Source organism: Leptonychotes weddellii, chromosome 6 (genome assembly GCF_054177405.1).
Source record: "Leptonychotes weddellii isolate Sample4059 chromosome 6, ASM5417740v2, whole genome shotgun sequence".
In the NCBI taxonomy this organism is placed as follows: domain Eukaryota; kingdom Metazoa; phylum Chordata; class Mammalia; order Carnivora; family Phocidae; genus Leptonychotes; species Leptonychotes weddellii.
The window spans coordinates 84,068,507-84,088,893 of record NC_138374.1 but is presented as its reverse complement, the minus strand read 5'-3'; the positions used below and the strand labels follow the sequence as shown (position 1 = coordinate 84,088,893).

General features: G+C 36.6%; 1 protein-coding gene across 1 annotated transcript in view; it reads left to right on the top strand.

Moving 5' to 3' along the window:
* WDR64 (WD repeat domain 64) overlaps positions 1-20,387 on the top strand; it is a 110,798-nt gene that overhangs the window by 35,243 nt on the left and 55,168 nt on the right. Inside the window, 2 exon segments of the mRNA XM_081822886.1 lie at positions 361-575; positions 3,016-3,154. Coding sequence (XP_081679012.1) covers positions 361-575; positions 3,016-3,154 — 354 coding nt within the window.

Below are 20,387 nucleotides of genomic sequence, written 5' to 3'. Positions count from 1 at the left end.
CCATACAGTTTTATGTCAATGGTCTTATAATGCCTGAACCTTTTTATCCTTCCCATTAATATTGCCTTACAAATCCAAGAGAGGGACATTCATAGCAACCAAACAGAAAATCTCATTAATGTATTGAACCAGAGTTCCTCACCTTTTTCCCCACAAAGCACCCAAAAACACAATATTGGGCTCACAGTGACATTAACTTTTACTTGGTTAACTTTTTTTTTCAAGTTTCTTTAACACGGTGGGAATATCTAAAATTAAAAATATCATAAAATAAAACTTTTATCAAATAATAGGATAATATTTAACATTGGATATTTAGAGCAATGTAATAACTTATTAAAAGCATTCTTCTGTTTCTAGGAAAACTATTTTGTCATAAAGCCTATGGATCACTGCCTCCTTTGTGTGTGTGTAGTGTCTCTGCCCGACCAGCTCTGCAGAGATGATATCCTTTTGGGGGATGATGGTGGTTTTGTGAACAAATTCACCATAAATAGTGATGACTTTGGACTAAAGCAGGCAAAATCCAAAAAAACACTACAAAGCCAAGTCTTAGACTCAAAGAACTTTAAAAGGTAAGGGTATTACATGGGCAGTTCCATTTTTCTAATATAGACAGTGTATGGCATGGGCATGTCTTTATAATTGTACTGTCTTTGAAGTTTTTATAGTAATTATATATTACTTTTATTAGCAGAGAAACAAATTTTGTATTAAATATATCCTCTTAATCAAAGAAGTACAACTTAAAATCAGATACAATTTCACATTTCTAACATTGGAAGGGATTGAAAATGGGGTAGATTTGGGGCGCCTGGGTGGCTCAGTCATTAAGCATCTGCCTTCGGCTCAGGTCATGATCCTTGGTTCCTGGGATCGAGCCCCACATCAGGCTCTCTGCTCAGTGGGAAGCCTGCTTCTCCCTCTCCCACTCCCCCTGCTTGTGTTCCCTCTCTCTCTGTGTCTCTCTCTGTCAAATAAATAAATAAAATCTTTAACAAAAAAAAAAAAAGAAAGAAAACGGGGTAGATTCTGTAAATGGGCATTCTCACAGACTATCAGTGGTGGAAGTATGAGTTCCATCCCTTTCAGGGGAGCAGTCTGGGAGATGCATCGAGTGTCTTAATAAACCTTTCTACATTGGGACCCAGGGTCCCCATGTGCTTAAAAATAGAAGTATGGTTATCACAGCATTATTTCTCATAGTAAAGTCTCTAGTGTCCAACATTGGAGGAATGATTAATTTAAATGATTAATCATTTAAATAAATAATTCAGGTAGTTTCTACAAATATGTTTACATATTTTATAAATATGTCCATATAAACATAATACATTTATATATAAAATATATTTTTTGTCAGACAACTTTTTTTGTTAGATATTTAAAGTACCAAGGGGGGGACATCTGGGTGTCCAGTCGGTTAAGCATCTGCTTTCAGCTCAGGTCATGATCCCAGGGTCCTGGAATCGAGTCCCGCATCGGGCTCTCTGCTCAGTGGGGAGCCTGCTTCTCCCTCTGCCTGCCGCTCCCCCTGCTTGTGCTCTCTCTCTCTGTCAAAAAATTAAAAAAAAAAAGCTTTAAAGTACCAAGGGCATTCAGTAAATCATAGTATAACCGTATTAGGGAATGCCATGCACTCCCATTTAATAATGTTTTTGAAATACATTTAATAACATGAAAAATGTTCATGATATAATATTAAGTAAAAAAAATTTAATTTTTCTACATATCTAGCATACACTATCAAGCACTTCATTCCAGTTACGATAGGCTCTTGGAATAGAAGCTGGGACATGAATTTTCTTTCTGAGATTTATGTCACCCGTCAGAAAATTCTATGGCCTCTTTTCCATCCCTGTTTCCATTAGCTGGATATGTTTGAAATGAGATTGGGGATCTTAGGAATTTGAGGAATTTGGGTACAGTTAAATGAATGTTAATTTGCATTGGTTCTTTTGGGTCATTATTTACATGTGGATGATTTAATCATGTAGATGATCATCATGTACATGATTTAAATTGTTCAAGACTAAAGTCTATGGATGCGCTGAGTATTGAGGTATGTTCTTACACCAACAGATTCTCAAAACTAACAGAATGAAAAGTATTAAGGCCAAAGGGGTAATTAAAGTCTGGAGCCATCATTAATGTTTTCCTGCAGTTGATATTCACATAATTCATTCATATTAAATGGGTGTGGGTAGGAAATACTGGTATGCAAAATGTTGTACAAATTAAAGAAAGAAATAGCCAGCACCCAGAGTCCAAAATTAAACACAGTCTGACATGGAAAAAGAAATCTCTCTACTCTGTTTAATCCCATATTGTCGAACATTCCTGCTTTGGGTTATAAACATCTCTATTCCTTAACTAGAATCTAAGGAACTTGGGAACAAGAATTTTACCTTAGTCATCCTATGTCCTTTTACCTGGGATACAATATGTGCTCAATAAGTCTTTGTGAATGAAGAAACAAATAACTATAAAATATGAGTAAATATGATAACATGAAGATAGCTTCTTCCAGGTTAAGACAAGAATTTTACCATAAAAGTTTTGGCCCCTAATGCTAAGCCTCTCACTGAAATGTCCTGTGAACTGATGAGCAATCCTTTGGCGAGAAATACAATTGTCCCAGCCTCGACTTCACCAGTGACCTGGGACTACAAATTTCCCAGGTTTCTAGTTCTAAAAGTATTCATGGAAAATATGGAAATGAATTGACTCATCTAAAACAATACGAAACACAGTCCTTTTGGATGACCAGAATTTTTCAGTAAAGTAAGGATAATAGTGCTCCAATTAGACAGGGATTCTTCTAGATTATTCCTTTAATTCTGAATCTACAGCTCAATATTTGATTTGATAAATAAATTTTTATTTTTACATTTTAAATATGCTAGATGATAAATAGTTAAACAGTTAAAAGTGGTATAATGCATAAGATGGTATTACACATGCAAGCTTGTGTGTATCTAACATAACCCCTCCCTTTTTTCTTTTAATTTCCAGTGTTAAAAGGAAGCTGCATAATGACTGGGTTATGAAAATTAGATATATTACAGCCCTAAGTTGCTTTGGATCCTGCTCCTTAGACAGTGTTCATTCATTGGTTTTGGAATCCTTGAAGAGACTTGAGGATAATTTGTAAGTACAATAGTTTGTATACATGAACATTCTGTGACTTTCAGACTTTTTACAACTAATAAGCCCATGACAGCCTTGGAAATTTCAAACTAGTTTTTAAAAATTTCAGATGTTAATGATTCCATTTATTTGACAAGATGAATTAGATTTTTAGGAGGAAATTGAAGTTAGTCACACAAATCTGAATATAATGCGTCCTCCTAGCAGTAATATTGCACATCTGTTGTTTATTGTCACAATCTATTGGAATAAATCAATACAGGTGTATCTACAACTATATTTTCCAAATATAGTTCTGCGGGTAAAACTCTATACTTTGAAAATCATTCTTACAGGTCGGTTGGCTAGCCTGTGAATGTCTATAGCACAAACATCATGTTCCATGTGTAATAAATACATGAAATGGCTTTATTATACACATGAAATTAATTTGAAGAATATGTAGTCTTATTTTTTATCTGGTTAAATATTAATAAGTATTAATATGTAATAATTACATAATATAACCATAACTATATAGTACTTATGTGTTAATAATTATATTAATATATGGTAACTATAAAACAGATGCTATATTTTAATTTTCAGTTTTAAAAATGCATTAAGTTATATGCTATAACATGGATAGACCTCAAAACATTATGTTAAATGACAAAAGCCAGACACAAAAGACTGTACATTGAATGATCCCATTTAATTAAATGTCAAGAAAAGGCAAATTTATAGAGATAGACAGTAGATCAGTGGATGCCAGCCAAGAGGTGGTGGTGAGAGCAGGGATCTGAAGTGAGCACAAGGGAACTTTTTAGAGTATTGAAAATGCTCCAAAACTTATTGTGGTGATTATTATACAGCTGTATAAATTTACTAAAAATAATTGAATTGTACACTTGGAAATGAGTTAATTTTATGTTGTATAAGTTATACCTCAGCAAAATTATGTTAAAAAATGCATAGAGACTTCTAGTTTCCAGTCTAGCGTGTGGAGTTTGGAAGTCATCACTCAGCCCTAAAAACAGGTGAAAAAGACTAAACAAACTAAAAAATCAACAATTCTTCTTATATTCATCAAAGAAGCAAAGTCACAGATCAAACTGCTGCCCTCAAATTTGGAGAGACAGACAGGCATATACGAAGAATCACAACTTACCAGAGCAAAAATCCACAAGGAGATACCTCTGGGAAACCAAAATAGTGTGATAGGAAAGCCTAAACTGTGATTGACAAATCACTGGGGGCTCAACATAAAAAAGTCTGAGAGTTAAAAGCTCCAGGGACCCAGTTAGAGAGGTCCCCATACTTTTGTGAATTTTACTTCCAGGAGCTAAACCAGTTTCTCATGGTGAATATTGGAAAATCCTCTCCTGCTTCTGACAGGGGAATAGGAAAATGCACCACATTCAAACATACCAAAACATTCTGTTCTTAGAAAAGTCTGTCCTCAAGCAAAACTATCTTACCAGAGCCTAAACTATTGGGGTTTTAAAACAAACTAAATGCCCTGGGAGAAAAGAAATATCCAACTCTAGATTACTCAAGCTTTCCACATAAGAGAAGGGAAATACCCAAATCCAGCCCACTCTAGCCATCCTGACCCACCTAAGGGGAAGGGAGGCTGCAGAACACTTGTGAAGTTCACAGTTCAGGGGCACAGGCTCACTAAAAGACTGAAATCTAATCAAAGGACTGTAGACCACTTCCCTTTCACCCCACCCACCTTACCACCTCATTACTAAAGGCCAATTTACAGCAGTTCCTTTTACACAATATATTATGTTCTACTATCAAGAAAAAATTACAAGGCATACCAAAATGCAAAAACAGTATGAAGAGATAGAGCAAGCATCAAACTAAACTCAGATATAGCAGGGATATTGGAATCAGCAGACCAGAAAGGTAAAATAACTATGAGTAATATGGTAAGGGCTCTAATGGATAAAATAGACACCATGCAAAAAAAGATAGGTAATGTAAATAGAGAGATAAAAATTTTAATAAAGAATCAAAAAGAAATGCTAGAGATAAAAAAAAGAAATAAAGAATGCCTTTGATTGGATCAAAAGTAGACTGACATAGTTGTGGAAAGAATCTCAGAAATTCAGAATATGTCCATAGACACTTCAAAAATGGAAAAAAAAAAAAAGGAGAAAGAAGACTGAAAAAAAAATGGAACAGAATATCCAAAAACTGTGGAACAACTACAAGAGTTATATGCATAATGGGAATTCCAGGAGAATAAAGAGAAAAAGGAAAAGAAGAAATATTTGAAGAAATAATTACTGATAATTTCCCCCAAATTAATGTCAGATACCAAACCACATATCTACTAAGCTCAGAGAACATCATGCAGGATAAAAAAAAAAAAATTACACAAGCATATCATATTCAAACTGTAGAAAATTAAAGATGAAGAAAAAATCTTGAAAGAAATCAGAGGGGGAAAAAGCACCTCACCTTTAGAAGAGGAAAGATAAAAATTATATCCAACTTCTCCTCAGAAACCAGGCAAGCAGGACAAAAGTGAAATGTTTAAAGTGGTGTGAGAAAAAATATGCCAAAACAGAATTCTTTTTTTCTGCAAAATTATCCTTTCAAACTGAAGGATAGATAAAGACTTTTTCAGATGAACAAAAATTGAGTGAATTTGTTGCCAGTGGACCTGCCTTCCAAGAAATATTAAAGAAGTTCTTCAGAGAGAAGAAAAATAATGTAGCTAGGAAACTCAGATCCACATAAAGAAAGGAAGAGCATTACAGAAGGAATAAGTGGAGGCAAAATAAAAACATTTATTTTCTTACTCTTAATTGATCTAACAGATAACAGTGTGTTCAAAATAATGGCAACAATGTGTTGAGATACATAGGTATATATGTGACCAAGGAATATATAACAGCACTTATAGGGAAATTTATAGCATTGGCCACATATATAGAAAAAGAAGAAAGATCTGGGGCTCCTGGGTGGCTCAGTTGGTTAAGCATCTGCTTTCGGCTCAGGTCATGATCCCAGCGACCTGGGATCAAGCCCTGCCTTGGGCTCCCTGCTCTGCTCTCCCTCTGCACCACCCCCCCAACACTTGGGCAATCTTGCTCTCTCTCTCAAATAAAAAAAAAAATCTTAAAAAAAAAGAAAAGAAGAAAGATCTAAAATCAATAATCTAAGCTTCCACGTTTGGGAACTAGAGAAAAATAGAAATTGTCTAAAGTAAGCAGAGAAAAAATAATAAAAATTACAACAGAAATCAATAAAATTAAAAAAGGAAATCAATAGAGAAAATCAATAAAACCAAAAGCTGTTTCTTTGAGAAGATCAATAAAATTGATAAAACTCTAGCCAGGCTAAGGAAAAAAGAGAAGACACAAATTGCTACTATCAAAAATAAAGTAACATCACTACAGATCCTATAGACATTAAAAAGATAAAGGAATATTATGAGCAACTCTATGTCCACAAATTTTTTAAACATATCATTTATTTTCTCCTCTTACTTTTTTTTTTCTTTTCTTTAAGTAGGTTCCATGCCCAGCGTGGAGCCCAACACAGGACTTGAACTCACAACCCTGAAATCAAGACCCGAGCTGAGATCAAGAGTCAGACACTTAACCAACTGAGCCACCCAGGTGTTCCTATGCCCACAAATTTGACAATCTAGATACAATGGACCAATTCCCTGAAAGATATAATCTGCCAAAACTCACACAAGAAGATAGACAATCTGAATAGGCCTATATTTGTTAATGAACTTGAATTAATAATAAATAACCTTCTAAAACAGAAAGCATCAGGCCCAGTTGGATTTAATGGTGAATTCTACCATACACTTAAGGAAGAAATTATACCAATTCTCTACAGTCTCCTCCAGATGATAGAAGCAGAAGAAAACTTCCTTACCCATTCAATGAGGCCAGTATCACCCTAATACCAAACCAGACAAAGGCACTACAAACAAAGAAAACTACAGACCAATATCTCTTTTGAGTATAGATGCAAAAATCCTCAACAAAATAATAGTAAGTTGAATTTAATAAGATATAAAAAGAAGCATACACCATGACCAGGTATGCAAGGCTGGTTCAACATTTGAAAATTATTTAAAGTAATCCATCATATCAACAGGTTAAGAAGAAAAATCACATGATCACATCAATAGATGCATAAAAGCATTTGATAAAATTATCTGTTCATGATAAAAACTCTAAATCAAGACACATATTTTATATTTTTCACACACACACAACTCAAAATGGATCATAGATGTAAATATAAAACACAAAACTATAAAACTTCTAGAATAAAATCTAAATAATCTTGGGTTTGGCAATGACCTTATAGGTATAACACCAAAGGCATAATCCATGAAAGGAATGGTTGATAAGCTGGACTTCATTAAAATTAAAAACTTATGCTCTGCCAAAGATATTGTCAAGAAAACAACAACAACAAAAGCCACAGACTGGGAGAAAATATTTGCAAAAGGCGTATCTGATAAAGGACTCTTATCCAAAATATACCAAGAACTCTTAAAACTCAACAATAAGAAAACAAACAACCTAATTTTAAAAACAGGTCAAAAGATCTAAAGAGACACCTCACCAAAGAAGGTATACAAATGGCAATAAGCACATGAAAAGATATTCTACATCATATGTCATTAAAGAAATGCAAATTGAAGCCACAAGGAATATGGCAAACCCATAGCTAACACCACACTCATTAAAAGCTAAAAGCTGTTCCTCTAGGATCGGGAACAAGACAAAGATGTCCACTTTTACCACTTTTATTTGGCATAGTATTTGAAGTCCTAGCCAGAGCAAGTAAGAAGAAAAAGAAATAAAAGGTATTCAAATTGGAGAGAAAGAAGTAAAACTGTCACTATTTCCAGATGACATGATATTATATATAGAAAGTCCTAAAGACTCCAACAAAAAGCTGTTAAAATTAATAAATTAATTCAATAAGCTGCAGGACACAAAATCAAATATACAAATATACAAAATATATACAAACATACAAAAATTAGTTGTGTTTCTACACAATAATAATGAACTATTGGAAAGAGAAATTAAGAAAATAATCTCATTTACAATTGCATCAAAAACAATACAATAGTTATGAATAAATTTCACCAAGGAGGCGAACGACTGAATTCTGTAAGAGATTAATGAAAGAAATTGAAGAAGATACATAGAAATGAAAAGATATTCCATGATTATGGATTGGAGGAATTAATATTGTCACAATGTCCATACTACCCAAAGCAATGCACAGGTTCAATGCAATCCCTATCAAAATTCCAATGGTATTTTTTCACAGAAATAGAACAAACAATTCTAAAATTTGAATAGAACCACAAACAGCCCCAGATAGGCAAAGCGGTCTTGAGAAAGAGTAACAAAGCTGGAGGCATTATGCTGTCTGATTTCAAACTGTATTGCAAAGCTATGGTAATCAAAATGGTATGGCATAGGTCTAAAAACAGACACATAGATCAATGGAACAGAATAGTAAGTCCAGAAATAAACTCACACATACACGAACAATTAATTATGACAAAGAAGCCAAGAATACACTATAGGGAAAGGACAGTGTCTTCAATAAATGGTGTTGGGAAAACTGGTTAGCCACATGCAAAAGAATAAAACTGGACCCCTATCTCACACCATACACAAAAATTAACTCAAAATGAATTAAAGACTTGAATGTAAGAACTAAAGCTATAAGACTCCTAGTGTAAAATATAAGTGGGAAGATCCTTGACATTGATCTTGGCTGTGATGTTTTGAATCTGACACCAAAAGCAAAAACAACAAAGGCAAAAGTAAACAAGTGAGACTACACCAAACTAAAAAGCTCCTGTGTAGCAAAAGAAACCATCAGCAAAGTGGAAAGGCCACCTACTGAATGGGAGAAAATATTTGCAAATCATACATCTGATAAGGGGCTAATATCCAAATATGTGTGTGTGTGTATGTGTGTGTGTGTGTAACTCATACCACTCGAAAGCAAAAAAAAAAAAAATTGAATTAAAAAATGGGCAGAAGATCCGAATAGAAATTTTTTTCAAAGAAACCATACAGATGGCCAAAAGGTACATGAAAAGGTGCTCAACATCACCAGTCATCAGAGAAATGCAAATCAAAACCACAACGAGATATCACCTCACACCTGTTGGAATGGCTAAAGTCAAACATTCAATGCAATCTCTATCAAAATACCATTAACATTTTTCATGGAGCTGGAACATACAATCCTAAAGTTTGTATGGAACCAGAAAGGACCCCAAGTAGCCAAAGAGGAATGTTGAAAAAGAAAACCAAAGCTGGAGCCATCACAATTCCGGACTTCCAGCTCTATTACAAAGCTGTCATCATCAAGACAGTATGGTACTGGCACAAAAACAGACACATAGATTAATGGAAAAGAATAGAGAACCCAGAAATGGACCCTCAACTTTTTGGTCAGCTGGTCTTCAACAAAGTAGGTAAGAATTTATCTAACGGAAAAAAGACAGTCTAGTCTCTTCAATAAATGGTGTTGGGAAAATTGGACAGTCACATGCAGAAGAATGAAACTGGACCATTTTCTTACACCATACACAAAAATAAACTCAAAATGGATAAAAGATCTATATGTGAGACAGGAATCCATCAAAATCCTAGGGGAGAACACAGGCAGCAACCTCTTTGACCTCAGCCACAGCAACTTCTTGCTACATATGTCTCCAAAGACAAGGGAAACAAAAGCAAAAATGTACTATTGGGACTTCATCAAGATAAAAAGCTTCTGTACAGTAAACAGTCAACAAAACTAAAAGGCAACCTATGGAATGGGAGAAGATATTTGCAAACGTCTTATCAGTTAAAAGGCTAGTATCCAAAGTCTATAAAGAACTTAACAAACTCAGCATCCATTAAACAAAAAATCCAGTCAAGAAATGGGCAGAAGACACGATAAGACATTTCTCCAAAGAAGACATACAAATGGCCAACAGACACATGAAAAAATGCTTAACATCACTCAGCATCAGGGAAATACAAATCAAAACTACAATGAGATACCACCTCACACTGGTCAGCATGGCTAAAATTAACAAGTCAGGAAACAATAAATGTTGGCGAGGATACTGAGAAAGGGGAACCCTCTTACACTGTTCATGGGAATGCAAACTGGTGTAGCCACTTTGGAAAACAGTATGGGGGTTTCTTAAGAAGTTAATAATAGAGCTACCCTACAGCCCAGTAATTGTATTACTGGGTATTTGTCTAAAGGATACAAACATAGTGATTCAAAGGGGCACATGCACCCCAAACTTTATAGCAGCAATGTCTACAATAACCAAACTATGGAAAGAGCCCAGATGTCCACTGACAGATAAATGGGAAAGAAGAGGTGGTATACATATACAATGGAATATTACTCAGCCATCAAAAAGAATGAAATCTTGCCATTTGAAATGACATAGATGGAACTAGAGGGTATTATCTAAGCAAAATAAGTCAGTGAGAGAAAGATAAATACCATATGATTTCACTCATATGTAGAATTTAAGACACAGAACAGGTGAACATAGGGGAAGGGAAGGAAAAATAAAACAAGATGAAAATTGAAAGGGAGACAAACCATAAGAGACACTGCACTAGGAAGGAAACTGAGGGTTGCTGGAGAGGAGGTGGGTGGGTGGAAGGGATAATTGGGTGATGGGCATTAAGGAGGGCACTTGATGTAATGAGTACTGGGTGTTACATGTGACTGATGAATCACTAAATTCTACCTCTGAAACTAATAAAAAAGAAAAAAGAAAGAAAGAAACACCAAGTGTTGGTGACGATGTGGAGAAAAGGGAACCCTGGTGTATTGTTGGTGGGAATGTAATTTTGTGCAGCTGCTATAAAAAACAGTACAGAAGTTCCTCAAAAAATTAAAAATAGAACTACCATATGATGCAATATTCCATTTCTGGGTATTTATCTGAATAATATAAAACACGAATTCAGGAAGATATATGCACCCCCAAGTTTATTATTTACAATAGCCAAAATATGGAAACAAAGTAAGTGTTCATTGATGGATGAATGGATAAAGAAAATTGGTATGTATGTAGAATGCAACATTGTTGCAAATGGCAAGATGTCTTTTTTTGATGGCTGCATAATATTCCATTGCACATATATACCACATCTTCTTTATCCATTCATCTGTTGATGGACATCTAGGCTCTTTCCATAGTTTGGCTATTGTGGACATTGCTGCTATAAACATTGGGGAGCACATACCCCTTCGGATCCCTACATTTGTATCTTTGGGGTAAATACCCAGTAGTGCATAAAATTCATTTTCTTGATTGTAATAATTTTTTTATGAATTTCAGCTTTTTTATCTAAAGAGTTGGTAAGTTGCAATGACATTGAATCATAGCTGGAGGACTTGGGTTCAACTAAAAGACAGCTAGGCAAAATAGTGAATAGTCTATTTGTCCCACTAACAAAACACAAATGATAACTTCTAGGTCCTTCCTATTGAGTTTTTTTTTTTTTTTAGAGAGAGTGTGCAAGCTGGGGTGGGGAGGGGCAGAGGGAGAGAGAGAATTCCAAGCAGCAAGCAGGCTCCACACCCAGTGACCCAGTGTGGAGCCCCACACTGGGCTTGATCTCACAACCCTGAAGTCATGACATGAGCCAAAACCAAGAGTCGGTGGCTCAACTGACTGAGCCACCCAGGCACCCCTCTATTGAGTTTTTAATTTTTTTCTCAATGTTCTATGAGAGCACATTTTTTTTTCTTTTAAAGATTTTATTTATTTATTTGACAGAGAGAGACATAGTGAGAAAGGGAGCACAAGCAGGGGGAGTGGGAGAGCGAGAAACAGCTTCCCACTGAGCAGGGAGACCAATGCGGGGCTCAATCCCAGGACCCTGGGATCATGACCTGAGCCGAAGGCAGACGCTTAACGACTGAGCCACCCAGGAGCCCCTCTATTGAGTTTTTTAATGAAATTCACCAAAAGTGAGAGGAAAAGATAGCCTCCACACATACAGAGCTAGAATTTCTTTAAATTCCAAGATTTTCAATTTAAGAAATGGGCTAACAAAATTAGAAATTTTATGGGAGAAAATATCACATCTCTAAAATGACTGGCTACCCTACATTTTCTTGAAAGTTACAGTCTTTTTGAAAGGCGCATATTTCCCCCTCATTTAGAAAAAGATAAAAATGTTTATCTTGATGTATAACATATTGCACTGAGAAATGAATTAAAAACTTTTCACAGCACATTAAAAACAGTTTCATTTCTTAACACCAGATCTGATTCCACAAATATCATTTCTATGGCATAATTAATTTTCACTTAGTTTCTGTAACATAATTAACTGCTAGTGATTACACTCTGGCATTTTAAAGGAGTGCATTTCTGAAACATTTAATTAAGAAATAGATGCAACTTAATTTCTAATTGATTTTGTATAATGTTGGCAATTCATAATACATTCATACCCATAAAGAAGCTTTTGTGAAACCATATGAACTATAATATGCCCTGTGTCCCTATGAAAGATACATATTCTACTTCAACATCCAGAGAAAGGATTTTCATCTCCAAGATACACAAATCTACAGACATGATTTTACCCACACAAAGAGAATTACCAGGGTAGTTCTAACAGTCAATATGGTAACCAGAAAGCTATACATAGATCATGTAGTTCAGCCTTTAATCCAGAATGCATCAGTGATTCAACAAATATTTACTAAGTCACTATGTGTTAAGCACCATGGACAATACAAATATGTTTAAGGCATGACCCCTGCCTTTAAATGCTTGAAATCTAAGAGCGAAGACAAGAAATACAACCATAAACCCAGTGGCATGCTGGAGTCAGCTCATATCAGCTTCTGAGAGCTGATTGCTAAGATTTCAAGAAATTTGACGAATTTGTTGAACACTACCATCATTTAAAATTTAATTATTTAAGCTCACAATTCCATTATATTAAAAACAAAAGCAATAAATACTCAAAACTCATCACTTTTTATTTTACTACATTTTACTATTATGTATATTCTTGAGGATTTTATGTCCTTAAGGACATAGGAATACTATATAATGACATGCAACCGTGTATCTTTTCCCAACCCCAGGTTCAGAGATGTCACATTGCTAGTTTGAAATTAGCCACCATAGGAATATTTATACCATGGAAAACAGCAAATATTATAAACCAACGACCTCCCCCCCCCACTTCCCTGACCCTTACTGAATATTAAACATTTACCAGCATACAAATGCATAGGATAATTCACATTGCAAGCAGAACATGTTAAATTTCCATTGAATGGTTTATGGTTATAGGCATCACAGGAGCTCAGAAAAAGAAGTGATAAATGATAGTATTCTAGCAAGCCCTAGAGATAAGAACAAGTCTTTTATAGAGGACTATGAAAATAAATTTGGCAGGGATTTTATTAAACAAGAGAGGTTATGGCAGCTAATAATAAGCATGCCAAGTCGGCTTTTGAATGAATTAAGTGGCTTATTTCTTCCTAAAGAGTATCTTTACATTGGTGGGTTTAATTGTGTATTGGCAATCTCACATTGCAAAATAGAAATCAAAACATTGTTCTGAACAATATTGACAAGCATCTAGAAGTTTTGTCTTCAGAACCCCCAGTATCCCTCTCTGGCTGCTGTGTCTTACATTTTTGCCTCTTGAAGGCTCTGACTCCCTCTGTGCCTTCTCAATGACCTCAATGAGGTCTCTGATCCTTCATTTCCCCCACTAGCTCCAATTTAATCAGCTCCCTCCTTGACTTCCTTCTTTCCCTCCCCACCTGGACTCCAGGTTTGTCATCTAAGCTCATATCTCACCAGCATTCTTCTTTGCCGTGCATCCCTCCTCTGCCGTGCATCCCCATCCACCGTGCATCCCCTTCTGCCATACACCAGTCCCCAGAATCCCAACCCTTCTGCTCAACAGAGCCCTTTGCCCAGCCTCCCAGACCTTTATGTCCTCATTTCTCCTTATCTGGTTCCCTCAGACTATTCCCAGCTTCAGTTCTGTTCACTCTCCACAGATGTCCCATCTTACATGACCACAAAACCCTGAGGCCTTTGGAGTAATTCCCAACAGCCCAGGTCATTTGGAATTTTCCAAATCCACACCTATCCTTGATCTTTCCTTTTTGTTTTAGAGGTTGAAAGATCAAACCCTCCATCATTGGCCTCGCATTTTTTAAACTCCTTCTCCAGGATCTTGCTAATCTGTTTCTCCCACTCTCTCATTTCCACCTATAATACTCAAGTCTCTTCTGATGTGAGTAATGCTTTTCTTGACATATGATCTCCTTTGAACTATCATACTATACTTCTTCTGGAAAAAGTACTCTGCACTCACTGTCTCCACTACCTTGATATTACTTGTTCCCTCTATAATCCTCTCTCATATAGCCTTTCCCCCTTCTACTCTGTAGAAGAGACTCGCAAATTGGCCAATGTCTACATTGTAAAACTGACATAACATATCAGATAGTCTCGGGGCATTCAGCATTACTTATCTCACTCACTGAAACTCTGTTCTCTCCTCTCTTGGGAAGCCAGAGTTTTCTCCTAGTATCTTACTATTCCTTTTCCTTGTGACTCCTCTTTTTGTGTCTGCTCCTTAGCCATGTTCTCTAGAGTACTCTCCTTAGCTAACTTTAATTCTCACTTTCTAGGTTCTTCTTGGGTGATGTTCCTCTTCTCTAGCATACTAACACTGATATGCTGATGAAACCCAAACTATTTTGAATTTTGGACTTGGTATACCTGCTCACCATCTCCACTTGGATATCTCATAGCCCCTCAAACTCATATGTGCATAACTGAACTTAACTCCCCCACCTCTTAATCTGTATATTTTATAGGATTTTTAATTTCTCTTGATACATCAAATCATCCTAGGCAGAAATCTGGCAACCCCTCGTGACTCCTTCCTTTCCTTCAGTGCCCACAAACCACCAATCAATAAATTCATCTGTATTCTCTTACAATAAACACTTGTTGAATCTGTCTTATCTTCTGTATCTCTATCCCCCTAGGCTATTACCTCCAATTGCTGTCTTACCTTAATTTTATCCCTGTCAAAACTATTGCCCATTAGTCTTCCAGAGTGTTCTTATGAAGATGATATCCAACCACCTCAATACCTTTCATGTTTCTCCATCCCCTACCATAGCACTTCCATAGTCTGGTCCCACCAGCCTCTCCACCTTGTTCCTTTCACTGCCTTGTACTTAGGTTCCTATAACTCTGAGCCTGTGGCTGCTCCCTGGATACCCCATGCTGGGATTTTGTACATGTTTGGTACCTGAAATACTCTTCCCACTCTTCCTCTCCTTCTCTTCCTTCAACCTCCATAATCTTTTTTTTATTTTGGAAAGAGGAAAATTTTTTGTTTTTAATTTTTTTCCAATTTTATTGAAGTATAATTGACCCCATAATCCTTCAAGAATCAGTTGATACCAACTCTAGGAAATTTTCCTAACCCTCTCCCAGTACCTCCTTTCTCAGCTGGGTTAGGTATCCTTCTTGTGCCTCAGTTTTTTTATTTATTATCTTTTAATTATGTTTAAGGGTGTGTCTTTACAAGACACCAAGCTTGTTGAGAGTTAGTAATATATCCAACATTGTCTAATTGTCCTATAACTTGAGGAATTTGATGACTCCAGAAGAAGCTCTAAAGTCTGAATTTTCATTTGTTTAGCAAATACTTACTGATGAGTTACTACGTTTGAGACACTGTTCTATGTGCTGGGAATTTAAAGATGAATAAGACTAGGTCCTTTATCTTGTGGCTAATGAGGGAGAAAACAAAGAGATTACCACAGAGGATGATAAATGTCATGAATAGATATTACAGAAGTGTAAAGAGGAGCAGAAGAGAGTTCTTAGAACATCTTATATAAGATTTTGAAGGGAGAAAAATTGGAGAAGGCTTCCTGAAGAAGGTGTCATGCATGCTGAGTTTTGAAGACCTGGTAAGAGTTAGCCAGGCAAAGCAATTGCATGAGAGTGGAGTGGATAAATAGCCACATTAAAGACCTGCAATTTACAAAGGTATGTAGGTGACAAAGAAAATAGTGAGTTCTAGAAATTCTAAGTGGCTCAATATGATTAGAGCACAGAAAGGGAGAAGGGTTGGGAAAGATGAGGAGGGACAAGGCAAACATGAAAAGGCCTGCATATCAGACTGAAGAGCTGGAATATTAATCTGAGAGCTATATGAGCTATTGAATGCTTGGGCCAGGAGAATGGTCAACGAGGTGTTTTTGACAGACTGCCCTAGCAGCGAGGAGAATGGGTTGGGGAAGGAGGAGGCAGGTTGGAAAGGAGGAGATGACTGGGAAGATAGAGTAATAGTTCAGAAAGGAAATGAGGAGAGCTTGAACTTAACTGGTAGAAGTAAGAATGGAGAGAGAATAGATCCATGTATAATCTATAAGAATTGGTGACCTACCAGATGAGAGGAATAAAGAGAAGAATCTAAGTTTTATTTTTTCATTTGCAACAATATTTATTGCATCTGTATTATATACCAAAAACTGTTCCAAGAATTAATAAAATGGTATGCGGAAAAGACCAACTCTCTCCTCTCCTAGAGCACATTGTCTAGTGGGAAAGACATAATCCAATAAATGATACAAATTGAGGAAATGAAGTAAGGTTATAGGATAAAGTGACCGGAGACAGTATTTTTGGTAGGATAGTCAGGAGAGACTGCTCTGGGGAGCTCACATTTGAGCAAAGAGCTAAATGAAGTGAAGAGCAAATCATGCAAAATCCAGAGGAAGTCTTAGAGCAGCAGAAGGCTGCTGGGCTTCTGGCTGGGAGGACTGTTTGCATGGCTGTGCTATTTACTAAGAGAGAATGGGAGTGAAGAAATAAGTTTACAAGGAAGCAAATGAGTTCTAATGTCACTTCTGCCACTTATTTGTTGGCCGAGTGGTCTTGGGCATGTTACTTGTCTGAACCTCAATAACCTTATTAATGAATGGGGATAATACTTTCTTATCTCCTAGACTTTTGTGCTGCTCAAATAAGCTGAGATGAGTGAAGGTCCCTTGAAAACTGTAAAATACTATAACAATTAAAAGTTTTATTATTTGCTTATAGACGTTTATGTTCTTTCACAAAGAATTGATTTTTAAAGAACACTTTGAGTTCTCTGTGCTGTCAAAGTCCATAATAATGACAATACTGGGGGAAAAGAAAGGCACTAATCTTTTCCTCGGGGAACAAGTTATGATGAGGCCCATATTCCTTTTTACCAAGCAATAAGATCTGTCAATCAAGTGGTGATTCTTGTGTTAGGTTTTAAATAAGATAGTAATCTTTTTTATCTCATTTAGATTGTATACCTTCTTTTTGTGAGGGAAAATATGTCCTTCAACTAGCAGGATTCTAGGCAAATCTAATTCCCTCCCCCTCCCCCCAGTGGAGTAACCTCAAGAGCAGGACTTAGTTGTTCACACTCTCCTTCTCTTATTTTATTCCTCTTTATGCTGCATCCCAATCCATTTTCCCATGTGTGCACAAACACACACCACACACACACACACACACGCACATGCACATACACACATACACACAGGCAACCGTTCTATTGGGTTTAATATATCTTTTTGTTTATACATTTCCTTAAAAATGTATATTTGTATGTATTTTTAATTTATGTAATAGTATTATAGGGAATTTAAATTCCTACTCTGCACAGTGTTCCACAGATTTTGTACTTAGTAGTTGTAAATGCTTAGATTAGCTAGAAGGTTTTATTTTTTCAAACTAGCCAGTACTTTCTGGTCTTTGCTCTGAAAAGTATCCATTTTGCAAGAGTCAGGATTTTGTCTTTGAGCCCAATTCTGAGCTTCCTAGTATTTACCATAATGCCTGGAACATGGCTGATGATCCATTCAGCTTGAGGGAGTCAGGAGACAGAGGTAAAAATACTCAGACAGCCTCAGCAAATGGTGATCATCGATCTATTCAGTCAGATTCTGGCTGAGCTTTTCAACAATTTCCTTGGGCCACTCTTGTAAATCTAGAAGCTAAAGAGATTTCTCAAGTGATACGGTATAATAATGTTTTCCCGAACCGCCGGTGCCATTGGAGAGTCATCTCAATAGAAGGAGAGTCTGGTCCACTTCATCCCTAGATTCAACATATTCCTATTTCTGCAATTTCCTATAATGAGTCTTAAGTTGAGCCAGATGAAACTTCAATTATACTAATACATAATTGGCCAGCTGTTAAAATGGGAGCCAGCACAGTTCCCAAAAAGGCAGGAAAAAACTCCTCTCGAAAAAATTTCCATTTCAAACATGATTACCATTTTGGTTATAATTTTGTATGGTAATTTCACAAATGGAGTTTTGTACCAGCAAGAAAATGAACATCTGCAATTAATTATGCCATATAAAGCAGGTTGGCCTGTTGTAAGACATACATTGAACCTTTAACCCTTTGATAGCTTGGCAATTTCCCAGAGATGAGCAGCTAACTATTCAGCATAGTTACCCAATTTGGTGGCAGGTCATTATATTGGAAAGTGGATAGTACCCCTCAGCTGAATTGCTGTGGAGCCAGATAGAACTGGCTTCTGCCTAGCACTCACTAGCCACCACTGGACACCATGCACAAAATACTATTAGCTCTTCTTCATCTTTAGATGGGAATGAATATACCTACCTTATAGTCTTAATGCCTGGCACATAGTTAGTACTCAATAAATGTAGGTTTCTTTTTTGTTCCCTTCATAAAGATAGTGAAATGCATCAGAAAAATGAATTTGAATACTGAGAACAGGTAGAGTGATTGCAGAGCTGTCCTGGTTTGGGCTTTGTGCTCCTGCATCTAGAGTAGGGGTAATAAAACCCCATAGGCCAAATCCAGCAGGCCACCTTTTTTGGTAACATCTACAAACCAAAAATGATTTTTATATTTCCAGATTGTTGAACAAATCAAAAGAATAATCATATTTCATGACCCATGAAAGTTATATGAAATTCAAATTTCTTTGCTCATAAAGTTGTATGGAAACATAACCATGCTTGCTCATTTATGTATTATTTATGGTTGTTTTCATGCTACAGTGGCAGAATTGAGTAGCTGGGACAAGAGAGCTTATATGGCAAAGTGTAAAATATTTATTATTTGGTTCCTTAAAGAAAAAGATTGCCAACTCCTGATCTAGAGGTTTCTGTTGGACTCTCCCTTGTCCCTTGGGAATGGGCACAGTATGGGTCAATGGTAGGTAATAGTACAGAGTGTGGACCACTTAAAAAAAAAATACCTTAATGTGAGGCACTCTGAAATTTCTTACTTCACATCTTCAAGGAGAAAATAAAAATGCCTTCTTCCTCACTCCCTGCCTTCACTTCCACCAACTACCCCCACCTCCAAGGGGAGAAAAGACACTTGCTCAATGGCTCTTCTTTATCAATCACAGGATCCGCCCCCCTCCCCGGAGTGCCTTCCTGTCTGGGCACCATCTTACATTCAGTAAACAGCCCTCCTCCTGTAACATGCACCTCACCCCAGTCACCCCTTTAATTTCCATCTGACTAACGTCTTCCTTCCCAGGCTTGCATTTGGGTGACAGCAACAGGGAAGCTGAGGTGAAGGACACTATCATTCAGTTAGTGCCTTTTGATAGTAGAGTTGGTTTTTATTGTTTTGAAAGAAATTGTCAGGAAATGTTTCCCTTTCAAAAGTACTATTGTCTAAGGATGACCAGGGCAAACTTCAGAGGGAACTGCCCAGAATCAGTACATTTCTAATCTGTGACTCTGGAAAGGGGCATTGTCAATCAGGTATTCATTTCTTAAGGATATTCAAACAAATATTTATTGGGAGCCTTCAATGCTCAGAGTACCATGGTATCTACATTTTATTTTCTATGGAATGGACCACGTGGGCCTACCTTGTACATGAGACTGAGCCTGGTGCCATCATGCTATGGGTGGTATTTAGGGGCTCACTGATGCACCCTGGCCAACGAGGCAGCCCTCCCACCCCCTCTCACCCACCACCCCATCCTTGAGGAGGCAGCATGGTGTGGAGGACCTGGGCTCAAGTTTAAACACCAAACCAAATATTTCCCTGCATTGTAAGATATGAGTAGAAACACTCTTCACTCTTTAGTTATAAAATGCTATAGAACTACCAGCTGATATTATTATAATAGATTTCTCACAAAGTGTTGTTT